At 49.1% G+C, this 17685-nt stretch overlaps 1 protein-coding gene across 6 annotated transcripts in view; it reads left to right on the top strand.

Annotated features, from left to right (window-relative positions):
- Positions 1 to 13681, top strand: part of KIAA0319L (KIAA0319 like) — a 127619-nt gene extending 113938 nt beyond the window's left edge. For 4 of the 6 annotated variants that reach the window (XM_074380503.1, XM_074380502.1, XM_074380501.1 and 1 more), the window contains 5 exons: positions 2186 to 2328; positions 4100 to 4222; positions 4779 to 4869; positions 6262 to 6353; positions 12372 to 13681. In XM_074380503.1, coding sequence (XP_074236604.1) covers positions 2186 to 2328; positions 4100 to 4222; positions 4779 to 4869; positions 6262 to 6353; positions 12372 to 12559 — 637 coding nt within the window. In that variant the 3' untranslated portion in view covers positions 12560 to 13681. The other 2 variants (XM_074380505.1, XM_074380504.1) reach the window with 2 other exon arrangements.
- Positions 13682 to 17685: the final 4004 nt, after the last annotated feature.

The raw sequence follows: 17685 nt of genomic DNA, 5'->3' as shown, positions 1-17685 counted from the left end.
CAGTATAACACTTTTTTGAGGGAGTTGGTGCTGAAAATAATATGGGAGATAGGATTGAAAGAATATCTTTTATTTATTTTTTTAATTGTAGTCCTTGTGGAACAAGAACATCTTTTTAAAATAGGAAATTTGTGAGCATCTGTACAGACTGAGAGGAAAAGGAGATAGTGGAGACAGGGGATGGGTAATAAATGGAGGCAGCTCTGGGGGACCAGCCAGGGTTGGAGACATGAGTTGAGAGCAGTGGCTCCCAACTCCAGCCATTTAGTAGAGTCCTGTGGAGGCTGTCTGAACATAACACTGCCCAAGCCTTAGCCCCAGAGATTATAGTTCAGTTGGTCTGGAGTGGGGCCTGGGTACCTAGAATGGAAAACCTCCCCGGTGAATTTAATATACAGTCAGCACTCACTAAGTCAGAGACAGCACAATTAGGGATAAGTATACTCAGCATCCTGGGAGTAGGAACAAGGCAAATCGCTGCTTGATTGATCCAAATTGGCAGGAACTGGCTGGCAAGCAGTGGAAAGACATTACCAAGAATGCTGGTAAAAGCACTGTTGACAGAGTTGCTCAGATTCACCAGCACTGCATATGGGACATGAGCAAGAGAGAAGCTTCTGGGTTTCTCTGAGCTTCTAGCTTGGACTGGATTGTCTTAGTTAAGGAATTCGGGAAGAATGTGTGATTGGAAGAAAATCGTACTTTACAGTGGGAAAGAACATAGCCCTTACTCTAGACCCAGCTTTTGAGCCATGACCCACTAATGTTAGCTCTATGACGGTGGGAAAGCTACTTCACCTCTCTGAACCTGTTTTAACATCTGTGAAAATACTAGTACCTATTTATAGGATTGTTACGAGATTAAATGTTAACGTTTGTATAGTCCCTCACACATAGTGTTCAATTAATGGTTATTATGAGTTGATTTTGAGACTTGTTAAATTTGAGGCATCTTTTGAAGCTCTGCTGTAGATATTCACACAAGTATTTAAAGATATAGACCAGTCACTCAGGAGAGATGTGGGGAAAGGAGATAAAGATTTGAGGGTTGTTGATATATAGACCAAAATTGAAACTGTAAGCATGGATTAGGTAACTGGGAGAGATCATGGGAGATGGACCACACATCCTTTATGGCAAAGGTTTTTTGTTTTGTTTTGTTTCTGGAATTTATAATGCCCCATTGTAAATCCCACCATGCAACAAGCTTTTAGAAAGTCTATGGCAGTGCATCTCAGACTTGTATGTCATGCATGCCTAGAAAATGATACCATTTATAGGGTATCTTGGAATAAACGGAGAAGGCTGCATGTACTGGAAGCAACTGGTCCAGGGCCTCTAGGGTGCTCAGGTCCCACCCAGACACACTGCATGCTGAGGGAATCAATATCTTGGTCATGCTTGTAAACCACTGTGACCCAGTGATCTGGAAAGTTCTAATTGTAAAATAAACATGAAGCTCAAGAGGCAGGCTACTAAAAATTAAGGCTAAGACATAGAACAGACTTTGTGCTACCCAGTTGTGAGTTCAGATGTGGTCTGTCTGACAAATTGGCAGTCAGCAAACAGATTCTGGGCATGGAGTAATATAATTTCATAGCAGCCATACTACAGTAGAAGGTCTTTCTTTTGGTTGTCATCATAATTGTTTTGGCTATGTTTTGACCTATGGATAATTTTTGATGCTGTACAACCATTTACATTTACAAAGCATTGTGGTTTGTCTTTAAAGAAACCCAGTTACAAACCCGGCAGTCTTAGCTGTAAAAAGGCAGACAACAGGGATGTAGCCATACCAAATCCCCATTTTTCTCATCTTTCAGTTAGATGGAGGGTATGGGTCTTCTTGCTGGAGGAATGGGTTCTTTTATTAGCTGAGGGCAGCTTAGGGCATTTAAAAAAGAACAGCCTTTGTAGTCAGACATAACAGGTTTGGGATCTGGCTCTGACATAATCAACTGTGTGACCTTGGGCAAGTTACGTACCCCATCTTACAGAGTCCCGGTGTTGTCCTCTGTAAAATGGAGATGACCCTGATAACGCTTTTCTCACTGGCTTGTAGTGACAGAATGCATATAATACTTAGCACAGTGTCTGTCGCAAACAGAAGGTACTTAGTAAATGGTAGCTACTGTTGCAGGTGTGGGTCCCTTCAGCTCATTTGTACTGTTGCATGTCTCTGCAGCACCAAAATGATATTTTTTGTTCAAAACGAGCCTCCCCACCAGATCTTCAAAGGCCATGAGGTGGCAGCGATGCTCAAGAGTGAGCTGCGGAAGCAAAAAGCAGACTTTTTGATATTCAGAGCCCTGGAAATCAACACTGTCAGTGAGTAATTCTGGGAAGTTGGGAGCAAGAGCCTACCCAGTACCTGCAGCTCACCTATTGGTCCTCTCTGTCCTTGGCCTTCATCTCCTTTTCTCTGGGAAGATGGAGATAATCATTTTCCTGCACTACCATTATGAAAGTCCTGATTAATCACTGGGAGTTCTTAACCTGGGGCCCATGGGCCTCTGAGATCACATTCAGAAGGCTGTGGGTTTGAGTGGGGAAAAATTACATCTTTATTTTCACTAACCTTTGACTGAAACCCACTGTTTCCTTCAATGATCAATGTAGGCAACAAACTACAGTAGTATCAACAGAACCGTGGCTTTGAGGCAATAGAAATAGCAAATTTCCTATCACATTACATGATGTCATTTTTACTTATCACTACTTCAAAATTATGATAATTGTTAAACCCACTTCTAGCTCTTATTTTGTTTTGTTTTTGAGACTGTCTCACTCTGTCCCCCAGGCTGGAGTGTATGGGCACCATCTGAGCTCACTGCAACTTCTGCCTCCTGGCTTCAAGCAATTCTCCTGCCTCAGCCTCCCACGTGGCTGAGATTACAGGCATGAGCCACTACGCCTGGCTAATTTTTGTATTTTTAGTAGAGATGGAGTTTTGCCATGTTGGCCAGGCTGGTCTTGAACTCCCAGCCTCAGATGATCCACTTGCCTTAGCCTCCCAAAGTGCTGGGTTTACAGGTGCGACGCCACCACACTTGGCCTATTTAATGTTTTAATGAAGACACAATGTTATTTCAAAATTGGGTCTTCTTTTTCTTTTCGAGACAGAGTCTTACTCTGTCACCCAGTCTGGAGTGCAATGGCACGATCTCAGCTCACTGCAACCTCTGCCTCCTGGCTTCAAGTGATTCTTCTGCCTCAGCCTCCCGAGTGGCTGAGATTACAGGCATGACCCACTACACCTGGCTAATTTTTGTATTTTTAGTAGAGATGGAGTTTTGCCATGTTGGTCAGGCTGGCCTTGAACTCCCAACCTCAGATGATCCACCTGCCTTGACCTCCCAAAGTGCTGGGGTTACAGGTGTGGCGCCACCACACTTGGCCTATTTAATGCTTTGATGAAGACACAATGTTATTTCAAAATGGGTCTTCTTTTTCTTTTTAAGACGGAGTCTTACTTTGTCGCCCAGGCTGGAGTGCAGTGGCGTAATCTCAGCTCACTGCAACCTCTGCCTCTTGGGTTCAAGTGATTCTCCTGCCTCAGTCTTCCAAAGAGCTGGGATTACAGGCATGCGCCACCATGCTCAGCTAATTTTTGTATTTTTAGTAGGGACAGGGTTTCATTATATTGCCCAGGCTGGTCTCTAACTCCTGACCTCAAGTGATCCACCTGCCTTGGCCTCCCAAAGTGTTGGGATTACAGGCGTGAGCCATTGTGCCCAGCCTGTCTTCTTTAATATTTCAAAAACATGTTTAATATAATTGCTTTCCTTTGAAGTACTATATGTATTCTATTTTTGCAATTCTGAGAAGGGGATGTGTGGGACATTAAAGATTAAGAATTGCTGATGTAGACAAACAACAGTGAAGACAGACTGGAAGTGTCTTTCTAGTGGCCCTCCTGACTGCTCCAGTTTTGTCCAGTTGAGATGAGAAAGGCAGGTGCTGTGCCCAAGGTGGGTCTCCAGGATATTTCACCACATAACATTAATCTGGGGTGCTTTGGTGCCCTCATGGGCCCTGGGTGCTGCTTGTCACCCCAGCTGACTCTTGTTGACGTTCTTCCCTTTGCTGCCACTCTCAGCATGTCAGCTGAACTGTTCTGACCATGGCCACTGTGACTCCTTTACCAAACGCTGTATCTGTGACCCTTTTTGGATGGAGAATTTTATCAAGGTGCAGCTGAGGGATGGAGACAGTAACTGTGGTGAGTTTTCTGTGTGGCACAGTGCCAGCCTGTTTGGCGCTGAATGTGGTTCTGCACTGAGTGGGTGGGTGTTGGTGTTTCTGAAGCAGATGAGCAGGCAAGGAGAAGAACTTTGTGTATTTTCTGTTTGCAGAGGACTTTTACCTCCTTCCTCCACACTTGCTCAAGGTTAGAGGAAAGCTCTGAAGCAGTCGTGTAAGAAGAACCAGGCTTAACTCAGATCAACTGCCAGTTACAGCCTAAATCCCACCAGCTGAAAAGCCTCCTGTCTTTCGGAGTGCCTAATGGAAGCCCTCATTTCCCTCTTAAAGCTCTTTTCAGCCTGCACCACTGCTGCGGGGTCTCAGGGCTTGCCTGGAGCAGGGACTGGAAAGCAGGGACATTTTAAAAGGTTTAAAGCCTCAGCCGCCCTTAACTCCAAGGTCTCACCTTCCTGGGCAGCCCTGGGGCATGCTTGTCTCCAGAGTGAGGCCATACCTGCCCAAGCTGAAAGCAGCCCAGACCTCCCTTCCAGCCTCTCCCTCCACAGCCCTCACCATTTTGATTTTCTTGGCAGAGTGGAGCGTGTTATATGTTATCATTGCTACCTTTGTCATTGTTGTTGCCTTGGGAATCCTGTCTTGGACTGTGATCTGTTGTTGTAAGAGGTAAGATGGATTCTCCTTTGAAATTCATTTGGGCTTCTTGTCATACGTTGGTTCCTCAGAGAGGTATTTGGCACCTTCCACGTGGAAGGACTGGGCTGGGTCCGCAGTCAGCATTAGTGAGGTCTGACCCACCGAAGGCATGCACAGGCACCTTCCTCACCCTTAGGCTATCCTGAGGGCAGAAGCACACTCTTTTAGTGAGTGGCAGCCACTGCAGTGATTTGGAACCTGGGAAACATGGCTGGGCGGGAGTGGGGCAAGGTGGGGAGGTGAGTGTGAGGGCCACGGGTACGGACCTGGATCACATCTGTAAAGTGTGTATTCTTTAATCCACTACACCTTAGCCTTACCAGCATAGCCCAAGAGTTTTGAATTCTGCCTTCCTTTCTAGTTGGGATTTGCAGGTGTGCATGTTTCCACACAGGTGTACTCTTAGGCTAGTCAGGCTCAAGCGTCCTGTGTTTTTCATTTGAGTCTTCCTATTGAGTCTTCTAAGACAGAGTGGTTACATTTATTTCATGTTTTCATTATTAGTATTATTTCTGTATATACTGTGTGCCATAATATTTTATAGGTAATACCATTTTTAATACAAATAACCTTTTCCCATTTTACAGATAAAAACCTTAGGCTGGAAAGGTACATCACTGTCTGAGGACCAGTTAATAGTGAGCTGAGATTCAACCTGCAGTATAACCTCATATGAAACTTAGAACTAGGCCAGGCGCGGTAGCTCACGCCTGTAATACCAGCACTTTGGGAGGCCGAGGTGGGTGGATCATGAGGTCAGGAGTTTGAGATAAGCCTGGCTAACATGGTGAAACACCGTCTCTACTAGAAATACAAAAATTAGCTGGGCATGTTGGCGCACACCTGTAATCCTAGCTACTTGGGAGGCTGAGGCAGGAGAATCACTTGAACCTGGGAGGTGGAGGTTGCCGTGATCCGAGATGGTGCCACTGCACTCCAGCCTGGGCGACGAGCAAAAAACTCCGTCTCAAAAATATAAACAAAAACTTAGAATTAAAGGAATTTTTTTAAATTCCTACCAGCCTAAGACAACCACCATTACCAACTTTGTTAGTGTAATGCCTCTCTCTTCCCACACCCTTCAAGCAGAGGATTTTGTTTTCTTTAACATTTTTAACCAATCTGTCCTTCATTGCCCCTGTGGAGTAGTGTGAGTTCATGCAAAGGTGGTCATAGCTCCCTTCCCCTTCTCCAGAATTGATGAGGAACGAATCACAATTTCCACCTTTCCTGGCTGAGAAGTGAGGAGAGGACACCCCTCCCAGTAGGCGCCCCACCAAGACAGGGTTCTGCATGCACATCTGGCTCTCATCCTCCCAGAGGACTTGTTTCCTGAGCAAGGGTGGGGATTGTGTTTTTTAGGCAAAAAGGAAAACCCAAGAGGAAAAGCAAGTACAAGATCCTGGATGCCACAGATCAAGAAAGCCTGGAACTGAAGCCAACCTCCCGAGCAGGTAGGAACCCAGGACGCAGGAGCCTCTGGGTCTGTGCACTCTCTCTGTGCAAGGCTGCTGTCACTAGCCCCTCCTGAGTATGTCACTAACAGCTCACTGTGCTTGCAAAGCATTTTGTTCCCTTGCCTGATGAAGACTGAGGATCAGATTTGCCCTGAGCTGCACTGGACAAAATGCCTCTAGAACCCACTTTGCAGTGCTCCTTCCACTTGGCAGAGGGGCTGGGCCTTTTGTTTTCCTTTGCCTGTGCATTCTCCTCATGTTTCCCACCTGGACTTCCACTTTTCCAGCTGCCCCAGGTAGTCAGGGTCAGGGACCTTGAACTTGTCCGTCTCTTACTGCTGACCAGTCTGTCCTTTACGGGCAGAGATGAGATCCAGGCCTGTGTCTGCCAGCTGACCTCCTTTCAGCCAGTCTTGTTCTCCTGTCTTTCTATTGTTATTATTTGGCAAGTCCACAGCCTCTGTCAGTGTCTTAGGGCAGATAGGAGGGCAGTTTCCCTGCAGAAACACTAAGATGACTTTGACTGATGGCACTGGGAGATTAGGGCGGGTAGTGGGCCTTCTTTCCTTGGCTCGGCTGGGTCAGCTGGTGAGAGTGTTATTTATCATGGATGCCATGGGACAGGTATTGTTGGTTTATGAGAGCTGGACTCTATAAAGCGATTCCTAAACACTCTGCAAATAGAACTATTTAAAGCATTTCTTAAACACCTTTTATACTTAAAGCTTTGTGTTAGGGAGAGGCTGTTGGGGTTTAGAGAGTCATCAGACACAGGCTGTGCCCTCAGTCTAGTGAGGGAGAAAAGACACACAGTAGCGGAAGAGAACAGTCTCACAGCAGTCTGGACTCTGCACCAAGCAGCTCGATTCACCAACACTGTCAAGGTGAAGATTGGAGGTGGTGGGACCTGAAATGGGCCCAAGAAACCAGAGTAGTGAGGGCAGGCAGAGCATTTCACCCAGGAATGTTGAGAATGAGGACCTGGAGGTGAAATGTGCAAAACCCACCCCTCACACAGCAGCCAAAGCTTTTATCACGTTACTTGGATCGTGCTTTTTCACCCCCTGACATTCTTCAATGACTTACTATTTCTAGCACAAAAAGCTAGAATTTTTGGTCTGATAGATGTGGCCTTTGTGAGCTTACATCAGTTTGCTTTTCTAGAATCTTTCTCTTTGCTGATCTCCCTCTTTTCTGAACAAGTTCTGCTGGTTAATCCAGTAATCGCTTTCTTTTTTTAAAATTTGGAGACGAGGTCTTGCTCTTATCACCAGGCTGGAGTGCAGTGGTGTAGTCATAGCTCACTGCAGCCTCCAACTCCTGGGCTCAAGTGGTCCTCCTGCTTCAGCCTCCCAAAGCAGCTAGGACTACAGGTGTGCGCCACCATACCCAGCCCTAGAAAACTCTTTCTTATCCCTCCCTTAACCTCCTCAGGTTGTGGTCACCTTTCTCCTACATGCCTGGGTCAGTATTTCTCTCACTGTGTCATGGTTAGTTATGTTTGCCTGTCTCCTTACCTGTCAGTGAAATCCCTGAGGGCAGGGGCTATGCCTCATTCATCTGTGGATGTGGAGCGGGACCACTGTGTGCCAGGCCCTGGGCCAGACACTGCTCTACTGTGGTGAATCAAATGGACAGACTCCACTTTTATGTAGGTGATGTCAGATAGACATTAAGCAAACTCACAAATGCATAAAATATGCTTGTAAAAGGCCTTTATGAAGAAAAACACTTAAGCTGAGACCTGGATGAGTAGGAGCTAGATAGATAAAGCTGCAGGAAATAGCATAGGAACAAAACTAGTACAGGCCCAGCTACTGGAAGGAGCAGAGAGCATTTGAGGAGGTGGAAGAAGGTGACATGCTGGACAGGTTCACCTGCCCACAGAGTAAGGGCTGAGTGACCCAAGGCTCAGTGGATGAGCAGAGGCCCTGCTCAGGGCTCCTCTGGAGCATAATGGGGATCCACTGATAGCTTTTTAAGGAAGTGAATGGTGGGATTTGGTCTACATTTATTATTATTGTTACAATTATTATTATTTGAGACAGGGTCTCACTCTTGCCAACCAGGAAGGAGTGCAGTGATGTGATCAAGGCTCATTGCAGTCTTGACCTCCCAGGCTCAGGTGATCCTTCCACCTCAGCTTCCCAAGTAGCCAGGACCGCAGGCATGTGCCACCATCCCCAGCAATCTTTTTTTTTTTTTTTCTTTTTCTATTTTTGGCAGAGATGGAGTTTTGCCGTGTTGCCTAGGCTGGTCTTGAACTCCTGGGCTTAAGTGACCCACCTGCCTTGGCCTCTCAAAGTACTGGGCTTTTGGGCATGAGCCATGGCACCTGGTCTTTGTTTACATTTTAGAAAGACAACTGTGTAGCCAGATGTGGTGGCGGGCACCTGCAATCCCAGCTACTTGGGAGGCTGAGGCAGAAGAATCGCCAGAACCCAGGGAGCAGAGGTTTCAGTGAGCCAAAATCACTCCAGCCTGGGTGATAGAGCGAGACTCTGACTCAAAAAAAAGACGACTATGGCTGACGGCTGCAGGGGTTGGAGGGTGAAAGCCTAGCTGAAAGGAAGTTAGATAGAAAGTCCTCAGGGTTGAGAGGCAGAGAGGTTCTAGATCAGGCGTCCCCAAACTTTTTACACAGGGGGCCAGTTCACTGTCCCTCAGACCGTTGGAGGGCTGCCACATACTGTGCTCCTCTCACTGACCACCAGTGAAAGAGGTGCCCCTTCCTGAAGTGAGGCGGGGCCGGATAAATGGCCTCAGGGGGCCGCATGTGGCCCGTGGGCCGTAGTTTGGGGACACCTGTTCTAGATCGATGTTTGAGAAAGACTTGATGAGGTTAGCAGTCTCTTGGCCAGTTGGGGTGAGAGAGAAGGGAGAAAGGAAGGGAAGGTTCACAGCGTCAGCGCTGAGCTCTGTGGATTGGGTGGTGGTGTATTCCCTGAGATGGAGAGACTGGAGAAGAAACGTTGGAGAGGATCAGGTGTTTGGTTCAAGACAGTTATGAGTGGAGTTGAGGAAACGAGAATGAAAAATCGACAAGGCCCAAACTGAAAGTTTGAATATCAGCCTGCAGAGTTAAACATTTATCCTGGTGATGCTGGGAAGCAACGTCTTGAACATGCTGGTTTAGGAAAATCAGTTTGGTGACAGCATATAATAATTGAAGGGGAGTGGCTACAAGTGGGGAGACCAGCAAGGAGATTTTTGGTCCAAGGAGGAGCTGATGGTGGTTCACACAACATGGGGTCAGTGGGTTATAGCTAGGCCCAGCAAGGTCAGCACTGACTTCCAACCAGAGAGATGGGGAACGATGCGCTGTTGACAGAATCAGGACCTCTGGTGCAGTGACTGGGTAAGAGAAGATGAATTAAATGGAACTCAGCAGAAGAGTCAGACCTGGAACTGCAGAAATAGGAATCTGTTTCTACACCTGCTGGTGAGGATCAGCACCACAAAGGGTCACATCCCTTATGGGGGAATGTTGAGGGACAATAGAAGAGGCCTAGGATGGAGGAGCCCAAGAAGGACCATTCAGGAGGGAGGAGGGGATTCATTAGGGCATGGCCATTGGTGTTTGCTGCTACAGAGGCCAAAGAATCAGAATTGATGAAGTGCAGATGATTTAGGAAGTGAAGTGAGGAGATGAAGGCCCTGAATATTTAAAAATCCTTTTAGAAGCTGAGCAGTGAAAGCTGGAGAAGCAGGATGGCAGGCAGAGGGCAAGGGCCTCCTCTTCCTCGGGAAGGGGCTCATGAGCAGATCTGTGGGTGGTGAGTGTTGGAGAGGTGCTTCCTGACTGAGGAGGAAGGAGAGAGATGGGGAGAGAGGAGAGAGAGGAAGCCATAGAGTGAAGATGCCTCTTCTGAAGCAGGAGGGGAGAAACAAAGGGCGATGGCCCCGAGAAGTGCCGCACTGCAGAGGTGAGATTGGATGGGAGCCTGAGCTCAGCACAGCAGACATCTTAGGGAGAGTGGAGAGCCACAGGGTGTTCCAGTGGCATCTGGGTGACCGAAACCAACAATGTGCGACCAGGTGAGGGCAGCAGGGCTGTCTTCCTGCGGGCGGTGTCTACTGAAGGGAACAGGGAGAGCCCGCTCAGGTTCCGTGTGGGTCTGAGCAGGCCGGAAGCACTGGTTCTTGTTCTGGGCTCAGTGGGTTAGCAGGTCCAGCCCAGAGCAGAGTCACTAGGAGGACGAGGAGAATGGGATTCAAACCATATTGTGTCAGGTATGGAACTGAAGAAGTTTAGTTGCAAGGGTAGATTGAGTGGTCCTGTGGTGGGAAGAGGATGTGTGTGCACAGCAGCCTGGACGGACAGTTGGCCAGGAGCCAGTTTAGAGGATGGCTGTACTGACGATGAGCAGTAACTGAAGAAAGAGAGCAGTCCCACCCGGGTGAGTGTGGGGCTGCCCCCCTCAGGGAGGCCCCCTTTACATTCAGCAGCTATGGTTTTTATTTTGCTATTCTTTTGATTTTTTTTTTTTTTCTAAAAGTTTCTCTTATATCAGGTTGAACCTAGGCTGCTGTCCTCACTGCTACAGCCAGAGGGGCTTTGGGAAGGTGGCAGCTGTGAATGGATGGGTATTTCAAGGGGCAAGGCAGGGCCTTTGGAAGACCTGGGCCCTTTCCACTGTCCCCACCACACTGGAGAAGCCCTGGCTGTCAGTGCTCTTCTGTGGCCCTGCTGCTCCACTGTCCAGAGACTCAGAAGGAGAGGTGGCTGTGCAGTCACAACCCAGAACTACAACCCTGACACCGACGTGGTGAGGAAGCTCCCTGCCCGAGTCCCAGAGCACGTGGCACAGGCACAGCTGCCCATGGGCAAGGTCCTCAGGCATACGTGGTCCTGAGTGACAGACACATCAGAGTCTGGATACGCTCAGCCTGGAGAGCTCAGGGCACTCCCAGCCTTAAGTCAGATGTGGCCAGAAAGGGCTGAATGGCTGGGAATCCTCTCAAGACACTTTGAGTATGTGAGGGAGATCTGGATCCTTCTCCTGGGAGAAGGGAAAATTGGATGATGAGATTGCGGTATTGCCTGGGTCAGACACACCTCACCTGACTAGTTAGCTCTTTTAGAAAGGAGGGAGGTTAGCTCCTGAGTATGGACATTACCAGGACCCAGAACACTGCTGAGGGGGTGCCCCCTGTTGGCAGCTCCCACTTCTAGTCCTGCTGTTTGCTTTCTCTGGAGTTTTTGTACCAGCCAGAGAGCAGCCATCTTGCTGTTGGACAGGATCTGCCCTAAAGCTCTTCTTATTAGACCACATTTCATGTCTGTGGCCTCTCTGCATCTATCGGGATAAGCAGTGGTGACTACCATGGCTTGCAGAATTGGAGGCGTTTTCTCTGACCCCAGGTGCTTCCTGTGGTTCTTGTTTTATGTGTTCTGGTGAGTTGGCTACTTGGGACTGCCTCTGAGAGTCCCCACTTCAGTCAGGCTCTCCCAGCAGGAGAGAACTCTCCAAGCATGTATCTGCTCTGCCACCCTAGCACCTGGTGAAGCCAGAGCAAGCAAGAGCCCACGGAGAAAAGGTCTATGTGGACTGAAATTGCACACTCATGCTGTGTCATAACTCGGTGGCCCTGCTGAGCTAGGATGCAGCTAACAGCTCATTCTCCAGAGCCTGAGGTCTTTGTGCTTTCCTGCCTACCATCTCACTCCACCCGTAGAGGGAGATGATAAAATATTCCAAATTTGAAAGGTAAAGGAAAGAGAATGTCATTGGGTGGCCCAAACCAAAGCTCATGGATGCTGGAGATCAAGAACCAGCAGGAGACCCCAGGTGTGCTCTCCTCTGCCCTCTGTGACACCCCTTAGTGGACTGTTGCAGCCAGTCGGGCCCAGGAGAAGGACTAGGGAAGCTTCCTTTCCATCTGCACCTCCCAGCCTGGAGAGGAGCCTGTGACTTGCCCTGTTCCTCGGCTCCTCAGGCTGGGATAAGGTGTGGGGGTGGCTCCAGCCTGGAGGTTGGTCTCCTGACACTGGGTTCCTTGTTTTCCCTGCAGGCATCAAACAGAAAGGCCTGGTGCTAAGTAGCAGCCTGATGCACTCCGAGTCAGAGCTGGACAGTGACGACGCCATCTTTACGTGGCCAGACCGAGAGAAGGGCAAACTCCTACATGGCCAGAATGGCTCTGTACCCAACGGGCAGACCCCACTGAAGGTTCGGAGCCCGCGGGAGGAGATCCTGTAGCCCCCTGGTCTGTATCCACAGGGCAGAGCCCCGCACACTGCCAGGCCGGCCCTCCTACCTCCCGAGTCTGCGGGCAGCTGCTGTCCCAGCATCCGCTGATCATTTGGCCCCAACAGCCCCAACCAGAACTGCTGGGACTTGAATCCAGAGACATCTTCTAGGAACCCCTGAACGAAGCTGTGAATGAAGAGGTTTCCTCTTTAAACCTGTCTGGTGGGCCCTCAGATATCCTCACCTCAGGGCCTCATTTTTTTGCAAACTCCTCTCCTGCCCCGAGGGCAGACCCAGCCAGCTCCTAGCCTCTGCAGCTCCTCAGTGTGCAGGGTCACTGTGCCTCGAGTGCTGCAGGGCGAGGCCTGCATGCTGCCCACATGCCTCAGTGCAAGACCAAGCACTACCAGCCTCCTGGCTCCGGAGAGCCTGACTGTGGGCATGTTGTTTGTTCCCTTCTCTAGGGCAGAGTATGCCCTCTCCTAGGCTAAGAGGAAGTGGCACCCCTCCCCTCACCATAGATGCTGAGATGGTAGGTAGCATAGAAATGATATCTGGCCCCCTTTAGCACTGGAGCCCCACTCCCTTCTCCCATCTGGCCTGAGATTAGGAGAGGATTGACTATTTCAGAGGTGGCGAGTGGCCTCTCTTGCTGCCAGGGCTCTTGTCAGAGCAGCCAGACTGGACAGATTGCCTCCCTCCTCTCCATGTGACCAGTACCTGCTGCTTCGGGGCTCAGGCCCCCACTCCCTGCCCCCAGAGGAGACAGCCCCACAGACTGGAATGCTGCGGCATGAGAGCGCATGTGTGCAACGGCCCCACCATGGTCCCCTCTCTGTCCCTCCCTCCGTGTGTTTCTCTGTGTCCCTTGCATGTGTGTGTGTTAGAATGAGCGCGTGTGCATCAACCCATTGGGCTCTTGGCTGCTTACAAGGCAACTTTGACTTGGAAAGACGTTCAGCTCTTTGGAACCAAGAATTCCTGGGTCCCTCTGGCCTTGGCCCTGTTCCACCATGGTTATCTGGGTATTGGGGAATGGGAGCTTTGGGGGAGTGACTTTTTAAAGAGACACAATTTCTACTGCACTACTGTCCATTGTGGGATGATTAAACATGCTATTTAATTGTGCAACTCTGCTGGCTGTGCTGCTTCATGCTACGTCTCGGACCTGTGCACAGTTCCCACCGCCCAGGCAGCCCAGTGAGGGCATGGCCTCTGGCGAGGAAGTCTTGGGCCTGGCATCAACACATGCAGGCAGTGGTGCTGCCTGCCATGGGTGGGTGGGAGGCACCAACCCAGTGCCTCTGCTGGCTTTGAGGGAAGAGGGTTTATGTTCTTCTCATACGTTTTGTTAACACAAAAATGATTCATGTCCACCTGTGACCAAGCTGGGGGACACAGAGTGTCCTAAAGTCCAGGTGTGGCTTTAGACATTTGGCATGAAGTCACTTAATTGACACATACGGTGACAGGAGGTCTCCGGCCCGATGGAGACTTGCTCACTGTGCAGCAGTGTCTTAAACCTCAGCACAAGAGGCTTCTTCAAACTGGTTGATGGGCTTCCAATTCAGTAGGTCTGGGGAAGGTGGAGGACATAAGAATTTGCCTTTTTTTTTTTGAGACAGAGTTTTGTTCTTGTTGCCCAGACTGGAGTGAAATGGCACAATCTCGGCTCACCACAGCCTTTGCCTCCTGGGTTTAAGCGATTCTTCTGCCTCAGCCTCAGTAGCTTGGATTACAGGCATGCGCCACCACGCCTAGCTAATTTTTTTTGTATTTTTAGTAGAGATGGGGTTTCTCCATGTTGGTCAGGCTGATCTCAAACTCCCAACCTCAGGTGATCCGCCCACCTCGGCCTCCCAAAGTGCTGGGATTACAGGTGTGAACTACCGCGTCTGGCCAAGAATTTGCCTTTCTAACAGGTTCCCAGGAGATGCTGATGCGCTGGCCCTGAGCCTCCCTTTGAGAACCTCTGGCTGAGAAGCGCATAGTCAATGCTGCATGAATAGGAGCCAGCATGTGTCCCATCCTGAGGGTGAAAGAAGTAAATTTAGAAAAGGGAGGGCTTGAATCCAAGAAGGAGTGTACTCCAAGCTAAGGGCACAGATTTGCTGAGTTAGCAGGTGGAGGTGGGGCTCAGTGTTGAAGCCTAAACACAGCCACAGCAGGCAGGCTCTATGGAACAGAGGGCACTCAGACCAGCCAGATGAAAAGCAGTTGGCCTACACACAGCAGAAGCCATTGGCAGCTCGGGCAACAGAACAGTGGAGCTGGGTACAGTCCAGACTGCAGAGTAGCTGGGTGGGAGGTGATAAGGCCTTGATGAGGTGGTGCATCAGGAATAGCTTCGAAGGATTCGGGAAGGAACCACAGGACCCGACCAGTTACTGGCTTCGTAGTACAAAAGGGAGGCTTCCCTTTTTCTCTAGGCTGCTTTTCTTCATCTTGTTTATCTCAGCTACAACCCACTAAAATATATATATATATATATATATATATATATATATATATATATATGTAAAATATGTATGTGTGTGTGTGTATACATATATATAATATATATTTTCAAGCGATTCCCCTGCCTCAGCCTCCTGGAGTAGCTGGGATGACAGGCACCTGCCACCACGCCTGGCTAATTTTTTGTATTTTAGTAGAGGCAGGGTTTCATCATGTTGGCCAGGCTGATCTCGAACTCCTGACCTCAGGTGGTCTGCTCACCTTGCCTCCAAAGTGCTGGGATTACAGGCATGAGCCACCATGTCCCACCTGAAGGATATAGTTTTAATGTCAGTTTCAGAGTTGACGAAAATAACTTTTCATCCTCTACTCTTCCCACCAAAAAAATGACCAAAAAAACCCAGGAACTGACATTGTTTTGTGAGGCAAGGCTAGGCTGTCACATCGGTTCCTGTTAACCCCTCATTCCAAAGCAACCTGTCTGAAGTAACACTCGATTCCAGGAGCTTGGGAATCCCTGCCTTGATCAAATTCAGGTTGGCAAACATTCATCCACCTTTGCCAAAGGCCTCCCAGTCTCATTTTCTAGAATGGTTGAAAAGGCCAAGGAGAGCTCCCATTTCTTCAACCCCACTAGGCACTGTGTGCATACAGGAAACTTAGCCACCAGGAGGCAACACTTCAAGCAAACGCCCCAGGGCTGGAAGGCTGCAGCTTTGGCCTTCTGCTTAGGGACATCAGGGTGAGACTGATCCCGCTTCTTCCAGCTTCCCTTTGACCCATCTGACAAGAAGAAAGCGCTGAGGAGGTCCTCACACGCGCTGAGACAGTGTCTCTGAAAATAGGCATAGAGAAGATGCGTGTAGTAAGGAGCCATCAGCCCTTGGAAAAGGGTTTGAGGAGCAAGTATCAGACCCTCGTCTCCTTCATGGAATTTGTGTTGACTGGTTTCAGGGCCCTTGTAGGTTCTCTGGACAAACCCAGGCCGCTGTTGTAGCTGCTTCCACTTCCCATGCGCCCCCGTGTGTGGCTGGTGCTGGGGGTGGCTGCCTAATACCCAAGATCTTAGGATGGGCAGTGGCTGTCCACTCCTAAGCCTCCCCACAAAGGGCCCGGACGGGGTGTGCACCTTATTATCCAGATGCTACCAAAACAAGTAAAACCCTCCTCCTGGAGCGTGCTCTGATTTTTTCAGGCTGGATATTAGAGGGTGTTGATTAGCCCCCTTTGGCCACAAGGAACAAAATTAAAGTTACCTCTCATGGGAAGGTCAGGTGCTGCCCAGCGTTTTCCGCAGCTCTTCATGCAGATACAGAGCTACCTGCTTGGCAGGTGACTGCAGTCCTTACTCTCGCCTCCCCCCCCACCCCCCTTTATTTTTCCCTCACTTCTAATCAAGCAACATTGTTGTGCTGCTTTATTGGTTCTTACTCTGGCTGCATATTAGAATCATCTGGGGAACCTGAGCAGCACTACTGTGGCCTGGAACCTAAACCCCATGCAGTTTTCATTTTCAGATACTTAACTGGTCTTTTATGAATTCCTCAGATAATTGTGCAGTCATAGTGTCCTCAAGAAGTGGAAAGATAGCCCTTAGTAACTTAGCTCCAAAAGACTTGCAAACTGGGCCAGGCACAGTGGCTCACGCCTGTAATCCCAGCACTTTGGGAGGCTAAGGCAGGCGGATCACTTGAGGTCAGGAGTTTGAGACCAGCCTGGCCAACATGGTGAAACCCCTTCTCTACTAAAAATACAAAATTAGATGGGCGTGATGGCGGGTACCTGTAATTCCAGCTACCTGGGAGGCTGAAGCAGGAGAATCACTTGAACCCCAGAGGCAGAAGTTGTAATGAGCCAAAATCACACCATTCCACTCCAGTCTGGGTGACAGAGTGAGACTGTCTTAAAAACAACAACAACAACAAAAAAAAACTTATAAACTGATGAGTTTGGGAAGACAAGGAGGGAAAGCACCCAGGCATCCAGCATCTGTTAATCACCAGTGAGAGGCTTTTAAAGTTGGGTGTGGCAGAGATGAACTGGTCACCAAACTAGGTTCTGTGTGCAGGACACACAGCTTGACCACGTTTGCAGCCTTCTGCATCATATGGGTAGAGGAGATGTGTTCCATCTTTAGGCCTGACTATTGCAACCCTTGGTCCCTCCCTCTATCTGCCGGTGAGCTGCAGAGGTTCACTTGGGAGACTCTGAGGTCCTGGTGGAGACACAGGATGGAGGAAGTCTGGTCCCAAACCACCACGGAGAAGCATTGTCCCATCAGAATCGCAGGGGATTGCTATGAGAGTAATAACTCTTACTGTGTTAGCCATGCATTCCCCATCCTCCACTAGGTGATGTTAAGATTGTAGGGCCCAGGCTCACTTCTCTTCAGCCTCTCTGGGCCTAAGTCAGCTAGAGGACTCAGAGGCATGCCACAGCCTTGGCCATTCAGTTCTAGGCCACATGCTTTCTGTCCTTTTTCTGAAGAGCAGGAAATACTATCTCAGACCCTCCCTTAGGACAAGGCAACATGCTCAGGGATCTGGAGCAGGGGAGGGGGTAGCTGGAGTGTGTGGTTTGGGAAGCTGAAGGCTTGGAGAGAAATAAGCAGCAATCAGAGACTTCAGTCCCTAGACCTTACGTGTGGAGGAACTCCCCTGACTGCTGACAGTAGTATC

Source organism: Saimiri boliviensis, chromosome 11 (genome assembly GCF_048565385.1).
Source record: "Saimiri boliviensis isolate mSaiBol1 chromosome 11, mSaiBol1.pri, whole genome shotgun sequence".
NCBI lineage: Eukaryota > Metazoa > Chordata > Mammalia > Primates > Cebidae > Saimiri > Saimiri boliviensis.
Note: the sequence above shows the minus strand (reverse complement) of the source record. Positions and strands in the feature narration are given on the sequence as shown.